This window comes from Haliaeetus leucocephalus, unplaced genomic scaffold (genome assembly GCF_000737465.1).
Source record: "Haliaeetus leucocephalus isolate CR32 unplaced genomic scaffold, Haliaeetus_leucocephalus-4.0 Scaffold1000, whole genome shotgun sequence".
NCBI classification, from domain to species: domain Eukaryota; kingdom Metazoa; phylum Chordata; class Aves; order Accipitriformes; family Accipitridae; genus Haliaeetus; species Haliaeetus leucocephalus.
Window position 1 is genome coordinate 3,604,696 of NW_010973436.1, and position 9,133 is coordinate 3,613,828.

The 9,133-nt window shown below is 60.6% G+C and overlaps 1 protein-coding gene across 5 annotated transcripts in view; it reads left to right on the forward strand.

The window, feature by feature from the left end:
* FOXP4 (forkhead box P4) overlaps positions 1-8,637 on the forward strand; it is a 38,496-nt gene extending 29,859 nt beyond the window's left edge. For 2 of the 5 annotated variants that reach the window (XM_010584707.1, XM_010584710.1), the window contains exons 9-17: positions 1,941-2,024; positions 2,420-2,448; positions 2,617-2,801; positions 2,904-2,980; positions 3,202-3,303; positions 7,629-7,750; positions 7,878-7,944; positions 8,099-8,265; positions 8,493-8,637. In XM_010584707.1, coding sequence (XP_010583009.1) covers positions 1,941-2,024; positions 2,420-2,448; positions 2,617-2,801; positions 2,904-2,980; positions 3,202-3,303; positions 7,629-7,750; positions 7,878-7,944; positions 8,099-8,265; positions 8,493-8,637 — 978 coding nt within the window. Of the gene's footprint in view, positions 1-1,940; positions 2,031-2,419; positions 2,449-2,599; positions 2,802-2,903; positions 2,981-3,201; positions 3,304-7,628; positions 7,751-7,877; positions 7,945-8,098; positions 8,266-8,492 lie in introns of all 5 variants that reach the window. The other 3 variants (XM_010584706.1, XM_010584708.1, XM_010584709.1) reach the window with 2 other exon arrangements.
* Positions 8,638-9,133: the final 496 nt, after the last annotated feature.

Here is a 9,133-nt window from a genome sequence, read left to right on the forward strand (position 1 = left end):
GTGAGATAACCAGCTGCCCCAGGGACTCATTTTAAGCATCCTTCCCAAATGGGAGTGCTGGCCCTGGGCCACATCCTGGTGGAGATCAAGACCTGGGGAACCCTCAGACTGGTTCCCCGTCTGATACCAGCATCCCTGCACAATGATGATGGGGCTGGAGGAAGGGACAAGCCATCCCTCCTGCCCAAAGTGTCCCTGTGGGTCCGAGGAGATGCCACAGACCTGGAAGGCATGTGCTGCCTGGTGGGGTCCATGCCCACAGGCGGGACGTGAGCTGTGCTCCAGCCGTCGTGCCCAGCCGTGCCGCCGCAGCGAGAGCCACGGGGCTGCTGGGCTCTTTGGAAATCAGGCCACTTAATTCAGTGGCTGAGGATGGTCTTTGGAGCCCAACTTCAGGGTGCTATTTTTGGAAAGCTAGTTCTTGAAATAGTGTCTTTCCCAGTGTCTCCGACTCCCCGATGTGTTGTGCATAATTCGGTTAATAGCGAAGGGAGTGGGGAAAATAGGAGGAAATGGAGGGTTTTCATCTTGGGACTTGAAAGCAGTTGAGGAGGGAAGCGGGACGGGGCAGGGGTCTCTGTCAGAGGGTTGCTCACCGAGACCCCCGTGGCATGACGGTGCCTGGGTGCCCGGCTGTTCGGCCAGGGGCTGGCAGGAGCTCAGAGCGGTTTGTGCCCATCACTGTGCGTGGCCGTGGGTATCATCGCAGGGGACGCCAGCCCCGGGGGGCAGTGGGCCACGCTGTGCGGCAGCCTTGGGAGACCCTCTGCCTGGAGTTACTATAATGGGGGCTGTGGGGTGGGGGGGACACAGCAAAACCTTCCCAGGTGGGGAGGCTGCCAAGCCGCCTGGGCAAAGCCATGCGATCACATCCTGCTCCCCAGCCCTCGCTAAAGCAAGAGGTTGAAAGCAATTACTGGGGCTTAAAGAGGGGAGGGAAAGGAAGGGGAAAAAAAAGCTGAAGGGCTGCGTGTGCAGAGAGGAGAACCTGCCACCGGAGCTACCAATTATAAAGTTTTCAGCGCAGAGCTCCCGCTGTGCCGGTGGAGAGCGTCTGCATCACGAGGGGAGACCTGTCAGCTCTAATGAGCGCCACGACAGCGCAAAAGCATCCGAGCTGCTCCAAACTTGCAGCAAACTCTGCTCCAGCTCCTGCCTTTAACTCCTTCCTCGCCCGACTCCCAGCTCCGGCGCTTGCCCGGGGAGGGGGCTTGGCTAGCGGGGAGCCGGCAGCATGCGGGGATGTGGCCGAGCCCCAAGCTTGAGGGGTCGTGGTGGAAAGGGAAGGTGACGGGAAGAGAGCGGGTGTCAGATCCCATCGCCTCCGCCGGGTTCAAAATCTCTCCTGGTGCCACAGTGAATATTTCACCCTTCTCCGCACTCTGGGGAGTAAACAGGCGGGAGTGCACAATTAAAGCGATGTTGCACATCCGGGCGGATGGATGGACGGACAGAGGGACGGGTAGATGGACAGGGAGCTGCTGGTGAGCGGGAGACAGCAGAGGCTGGAGGAGGGCGAAGGGGATGGGGACGGCAGGCGCCGGGGCACAGGGACAAGAGCACCCAGGAGGGAGAGCGAGGGCTGCGGTGTGTGGCCAGGATGGAGCCGTGCTGGTGGATGGCAGCCTGAAGGCATGGGAAGTGACTCCATTTCACCATAGATTTTTTTCATCTGACTGCACACACGGAGCCGGAGCAGCGGCGGCCCCTGTGCCCCCCACGATGGGTGCCGCAGCCCCCCGCAGAGCCACAGCCCTGATGGGGCTCTTGGGAGGGCTCAGCATCAGGGAGGAGGTGGCTCCTGCGGGGATGCTGGAGGATGCTCCCTGCCCAGAACCAGGGCTGGGGGCTTGGTGGGCACCTCCTCCAGGCCCAGGGCACCTCCGCGGTGACTGCCGGCACTGCCTGACCGTCTCCCTTCTGCTTCTTGCCTCCCACAGCTGGCAAAGGAGAGCGAGCGTCTCCAAGCAATGATGGCCCATCTTCACATGAGACCTTCAGAGCCAAAGCCTTTCAGCCAACCTGTAAGCGTGCATCCCCCTCCTGCCCTTGTACGTCCCTGCGGCCGCCCCCTCTCCTCCCCTTTCCCCTTGCCGCTGGCTGCCATCCCCTTCCTGCCCTGCGCATGGGCACCGCAGCCCAGCTGGACAGGCTCCCCGGGATGGGCATGCCCTGACTCCGCTCCGGCACACGTAGCCTGGTCCCTTGTGCCGGTGCAAGGCATAAGGTGGGAGTGAAACGCAGCCTGCGTCGGCGTGTTGTGCTGCTCCACCAGCTCGGACGTGTAGTGGATGCATCCCGTCTTGTGGTTGCATCCCATTCTGTGGGTGCATCCCCTCCCACAGTTGCATCCCCATCCCATGGTTGTATCCTATCCTGCAGTTGCATCCCCATCCCATAGTTGCATCCCATCCCATAGTTGCATCCCATCCCTGCCAAGCCCAGCAAGTCTCCCCCGCTGCAAGCCCTTCGCCGCCCGCTTTGCGGCGTGAGCCGGCTCAGCCCTGCCGAGCTGCCGGTGTGCCGGGGGCTCTCCCGGTCCCTGCCTTCCCCACACCGGTGCCCAACCGCCCGTCCTCCCTTCCGCCTGTCCGTGCAGCTGAACCTGGTCTCCAGTGCCACCCTCTCCAAGAGCACTTCTGACACGTTCCCCGACGGCTTACCTCATCCCCCCACCTCCGCCACGGCGCCCATCACCCCCCTGCGGCAGGGCCCCTCTGTCATCAGCTCTTCCACTTTACACAACGTGGGGCCCATCCGCAGGAGAAACTCGGAGAAGTTCTGCACCCCAATATCTTCAGGTGAGTTCCAGGGTGGGGCTCAGCACCCTCCATCATGCGGTCCCTGGGTCCCAAAGTGGGTCCCTTCACCCCCCGCCCCCCTGTTTCTTGTCCCCCCTCCAGAACTTGCACAGAATCACGAGTTTTACAAGAACGCAGACGTCCGGCCGCCCTTCACGTACGCCTCGCTCATCCGGCAGGTGAGTGGCTCCCTGCGCCCGCGGGGTTCAGCTCTGCACCCTGAGACCTGCTTGCCGGGCATCTCGGGCAAAGCCGCACTCTCCCCCACTTTCTCAGTCCTGGGGGGGCTCCCGTGCCTGCTGAACCCCCATTTCTGCCTCTCGTGCCTCTCCACGGGACGGACGTTGAACTTCACCGGGGCGTCACGAGTGATGCTCTTGTCCCCTCTCTGGTTTCCCAGGCCATCCTGGAGACCCCCGACAGGCAGCTAACGTTGAACGAAATCTATAACTGGTTCACGCGGATGTTTGCCTACTTCCGAAGGAACACGGCCACCTGGAAGGTGAGAGCAGCCCTGCTCAGCGCCGTGGGGCTCACCCCATCCCACCCGGGGCTCACCCCATCCCACCTGCTGCGGGAGATGCTCCAACTTTGTGGGCATCTGTGGTAAATGACCAGTTCATTGCACAGCTCTGAGATGGTGCAGGAAATGATTTTGTGGATAAATCCCACGTTTTTCCACCCAAAACGCATCCCCGGTCTCTGGGGACACATCATCCATGCAGTAGGATATGGCAAAGGGCCACGGTGTAGGAACCTGGGGCTTTCTGTGGAGCCTTGGTGCCGGGAGGAGGGCAGAGAAAAGAGCAAGACACTCGAAATAGCAAATAAGGTTAACGATAACCCGGGGGCGGGCGGCACGCCGCGAACGCGAGGTGCCACAGCCGGGCTGTGAGAAGCGGTGGCCGGGGATGCGGGTTGCGGTCCGTGGGGATGGAGGGAGAGCGGTGGTGGCTGCGGAGACCGTCGGCGAGTGGGAGCACCCGTGGCTCTGCTGCGAGACCCCGAGTGGGTGCCTGTGTCTGTCGGGTCCCCCCCCACCCGGTGCGTGGTGGTGTTTGGGCAGGTATTGAAAGTTTTTGGCACCGAGGAGCCGTTTGTCGCTGGCCTGGGCTGATGGGTGTGAATTTTGGGGCAGCGCTCAGGTGCCAAGGCTGCTCCCCCCTTGGTTATTTAGAAATCGAGAACTGAGAAAACACATCTCAGAGGAGCGGGGTGGTTGTGAGAAGGAGCAGTTATTGCCCTGACCAGGGAAGATTTATTTATTGTTTCTTGCTGCATGTATTTACCGAGACACAGCTTCCTCCTGCTCAGGGCAGCAAGAAGTGAAGTGGCAGAAGGAAGCTAACAAAAAACAAACAAGAAATTAGAATAAGCGAGGTGCAAGCAAGGTAGTGCATTTTTGAAAGGGTTAAGGAGGAATCGGTTATTCTGGAGCCCAGGGCCCCCGTGTGTTGCTGCTGCAGATCAGAGCTGACTGCAGCAGGGGTTTGCTTCTCCGCAGCAAACTTTGGGTGAATCACGGGCGTTTCGGCTCCAAAGCGCTACGGGTGGCCCTCAGCTTTGGCACAACCCATCCCGAGCATCCCCACACGCCGAGCGGGAGGATGGCAGTGGGAAGGAGAAGGACAGGAGCGGTCAGAGGTGCCCGGGCTGGTTTTTGGTGCTGGCCGTGACACTGCATCAGTCTGGAGTCCCCCTCACGGCACGCGTGCAGCACTGCAAGCACGGCATGGGGAGCAGCGCTGGCTGCACCGCTGCACCCCGGCCGGGCCGGGGGGACACCCCCGGGTTTGGGGAGAGGGTGGGAAGCAATGGGGAACTTTGGGGCAGAGAGCCTGGTGTGGCTGTCGCTGGTCCCAGGATGGTGTCTCGCCGTGGGGCAGAGCAGGGGCTGTCCGGGGCAGCACTTTACCTGCTCCGTGCCTCGGTTTCCCCATCTGTGGAAGGAGATAATGGCAGGTGAAAATGCCTTTTTCCTGCCCTCTTACTAGCTGAAAGGAGTAAATGTTTTGGGGTTTTTTCTTTGTGGTTCCCCCGTATCCCATGCTACCCAAGGGCAGAGTTGATGTCTCAGAGGGGCATCCCCCAGCCCTTCAGGTTCCCTTTTGGCTGCTCTTTATTTTTTCCTGTTCCACCACCAAAAGGGATGGCAGGGGATTAAAAAGAGCTGGGGGGGAAATAATTCCCTTCACAACTTTCAGCGTCCAAGGCCAGGCTTCTTTTGAAGGAGGGGGATACGCAGGAAAAAATAATGTATTTCCGCTCTTCAGAAAACCACCGTTTCTGCTGCAGCTTCTCCCTCATCTCCTGCCATAGCTGCCCCCCGGGATGGGGCAGGGGTGCCAGGGGCCAAGGTGGGTACCACATCCCCACGGCAGGGCAGAGCCGCGGTGCGGCGTGGGGGCCCACGGGGAGACCCCCCAGCACGGCATGAGGAGCGGGGCCGGGGGCATAAAGCAAACATCATTAGAAAAGGCAAAGATGAGAAGCAAACAGAGCAACCAAGTCTGGCACTGAACAAATACTCTGTCGAAATACAAAAGCCACATTAGGATGAGGCAGGGGAGCCACCCCTGACACTAGGTGGGAGGATTCCCACGTCGGGGGGGGTCTCGCCTGGCACCTCCTCTGTGTCCTGGGACCAGCACCCTGCCCATCACCCAGCACCAGGGGTATCCCAGGCTCTGGTGATGCTGAATTGCATCCTGCCCAGTGCCAGGATTTATTTTATCTCCACTTTTGCCTTTGCAAACACATACCTGCCGGTGCCTCAAAGCAGGGGGGGTGTCACCGGGGCGGGGGGAAAGGGGGGACGTGGGCACTGCTGGGCTGGGGCTGCATCTCCACGTGCAGGAAAGGTTTCGGCTTTGCCACGCTTCTTGCCTTTAATCAGGGCTTTGTTTGGACGAGGAGTCCCCTGCGCTTACAGGAAAGAGGAAGGGGAATGCGGGGCAGGATCCGGCCCTGGCGAGGGGAGGAAGTCCTGTGTTTGCTCGCCAGGGGACGGGGGTTCAAGGGCAGCAGCAGGACCCAGCCCCAGGTGGGCTTCAGACCCCCAGGCACGGGCAGGGAGTGGGATATTTGCAGAGATGCTGTGAGAACAGAGCAGGGGTCGGGGGCTCATCCTGCTCCCTTGCTGGTCCGGGAGCCCAGCGATGCCTGGGGTCCCTTTTGGATTTCCAGCTCCCCGGGATGTCTGTCTGCGCGGTGCTGAGTGCAGCCGGACTCTCCTCTTTGGGTGAAGCCAGCAATGGGGTTCGAGGACGAGGGATGCTTCTGCCCCCGGGGCAGGGCATGTCCCAAATGGAGCATATCCCTTTGGGTATGGTACTGGGCTGGGACCCGGGGACCTGGCTCTACACCGCACCAAGCATCGCCCGAGGAGCTGGGCTGGCTGCCAACCAGCAGGTTCCTGGTGCGACCCAAGGGTTCCCAGTTCCCCCCCCCCAAAAAAATCACATCAAACAGCACCGACTGTGCCCAAACCTCCTTCCCCAGCTACCAGCTCCTGGGAAAAGTTTTCCCTTCGGGCTGGCTCTGCCAAACAGCGAGAGAAGCAGGACCCTGCCCGTCCCCGCTGCCTGCCACCGCATGAGCCGGCTCTCGCCGGGGCATCGCGGCAGCGCCGGGAACGATGGCAGAGCCGGGGATGCCGGGGTGGGCAACGGGCAGCGGGCACGGGGCAGCTGCCGGAGGATGGAGGGATGGAGGGAGGGATGGAGGACGAGGGAAGGAGCCCAGCTTTGTTTGGTTTTGTCCTTAAATTAAAAAGCAAAAGGGGGGACAGCGCAATTTGATGAGTTTCTGGGAACTCTTAACACTTTCCAGCGCGGGGGGGGTTCAGTCCTTGTGTCTCCTTTTGCCTTGTTGTGTTGGCCAGCTCCTTTGTTTATACAGCCCCCGTTCGACCTTTTAAATTGCTGTTAATGTTTTAGCGTAACGAATTAGTCTCTCATCACGAATCAGGACTCGAAATAAAAAAAAAAAATATAAAAAAAAAAACCCTCCGAGGCCAACTTCCTGAAATTGGGGTCATTCTCATTTGCAAGGCAGAGAATCTGAGAACCTTAATGCAAGGAAATTTATTCAAAGGCAGAGCCCCGGCGTGATTAGGCCCTTTGTAATTATAGCTCGGAGAGATTCCACTCCAGCCTCCTGCCTCCCTCATGGATTAGCAAGTGAGTCGGAAAAATACACAGGATTTAATTAGAGGCAAATTAAAATTGGTAATGAAATAGGGGCAGTAGCAAATGGCAGGGAGTTGGAAGGGGAAAAGGGAGCTGGTATCTCTCGGGGCTGTGCTGTCTGCCTACGTGTGTGTCTCTTTATTTTACATTTAGAAATGTAAAGATGGTCGATGTAAAGAAGAAAGGGAGGGAAAGGGCCAAAACGGGGGGGGGGGGGGGAAAGAAAAAGAAAGGAAAAGATTAGCCAGCTTTGCCGAGCATCGCCGAGCGAGCTGCAGCGGAGAGGGTGGCTCTGCTCCCGGCTCCTTGCTGGTGTGACTTGTCCCTTGTCCCACGCTGTCCCCATCTTCCTCGGCACCTGGCCAAGGTCCACGAAAGGGGGGTCGTGTCCCACGAGTGGCCTGGGGGCTCAACTCCTAAACCCTCTCGGTGCTGATGGGGTGAGTGAGCATTTGTAGCATCCCCGGGTGGCTTTGCAGAGCATTTGGCCGTAGACGAGCCGAGTGTGGCCGGGACAGCCCAGAGCCACGGGAACCCACAGGGGCTGGGCGAGGAGGAGGATCGGGAGGAAGAGGAGGGCTCCGGGTGGCGGGGCGAGGGCCGCGCCGCTGAGCTCTCCTGCCCGCTCTGCCCGCAGAACGCCGTCCGCCACAACCTGAGCCTGCACAAGTGCTTCGTGCGCGTGGAGAACGTCAAGGGAGCTGTCTGGACCGTCGACGAGCACGAGTACCAAAAGCGAAGGCCACCAAAGATGACAGGGTGGGTCCTCCTCTCCCGCGGGACGCAGCCTGGGAGCCGCGCTCGCGCCCACCTCTGCTCCCAGACCCCCCATCCCCGGGCCGGGAGCGCTCAGCCGTGCATCGTCCTGCTTTCTCTCTTTCTGCAGGAGTCCGACTTTAGTCAAAAACATGATTTCAGGACTCGGTTACGGAGCACTTAATGCAAGTTACCAGGTAAGGATCCAGTCCCATCCCCGGCAGGGATGCGGGGGCACTAAACCTTTGTCGCTCCGTGGTCCCGTTTTCCCTCGCGGCCACATTTCCCCACCTGCACGGTTCCCGGTCTCGCGTCCTCCGTGCCTCGAGCCGCCGTCGCTTTCTGTTGCAGGCTGCGCTGGCAGAGAGCAGCTTCCCGCTGCTGAACAGCCCCACCATGATCAACACCAGCTCCGCCAGCGGCATGCTGCACGTGGGCCACGACGACGTGAGCAGCACCGTGGAGCAGGTCAACAGCAACGGCAGCAACAGCCCGCGCCTGTCCCCGCAGCAGTACAGGTCAGCCTGGCCGGGGGCGAGGGGGAGAGGGACGGTGCCGGTGGGTGTTACTGGGTTGTTGGAGGGTTTGGAGCCAAGGGACGGTGGCACATTGGGCACCGGGAGGTGCTTGTTGCCTCCCGTGGCTCCTGTCCCCTAGGTGAGACCGGGAGGGTTGGACCGAGAGCTTCATGGGGTTGCGGTCGGGGGGATCGGCTCCCCGAGGCTGAAGGCTTCCCTCCCTGCAGCCATCCAGTGCACGTGAAGGAGGAACCAGCTGAGGCGGAGGACGACAGCAGACCTGTCTCGCTGATGGCCACCACCAACCAGAATGTGACGATTCCCGACGACAGGGACCTGGAGGAGGAGCTGCCAGTGGAAGACTTGTCCTAAGGACCCCTTCCTCCTCCCCACCGAGGGGCAAACCCTTCCCACCCTCCCGGCCGGAGACCAAGCGACGGCTCCCACCTCCCCAAGGTGACCTTCGGCGTTAACCTGTTTCTCAAAGGCACTTCCACAAAGCAAAAGGGTTTCCTTGGTGCAACAACCTGTTGCCGACGGCGCGTCCCTCACGCTCCCCACTGCCCCGCGCTGCAGCCCCGGTGACTGACCGACCCCTGCCGCGGGGGACATCCCGCGACACGAGAAGCAAAAACCCAAGAGCTGGACTTTTTCTCCCCTCCTCCCTTGGTTAGTGACTGGTGAACGAGGATGGTAGGTTGTTTCTGTCCGAAATGGTCCCTCCTTCCTTCCCCGTGCACGGTGGGCACAGGGAAGGCACCTCTGTCCCCTCTTCCCCTGCGGTGCTCTGCCGTCCGGCGATGCTCGAGCCTCCGCCAACGACCGCCCCGGGGAGGGAAGGCGATGGCAGGAGCCCGCCGTCGTCTCT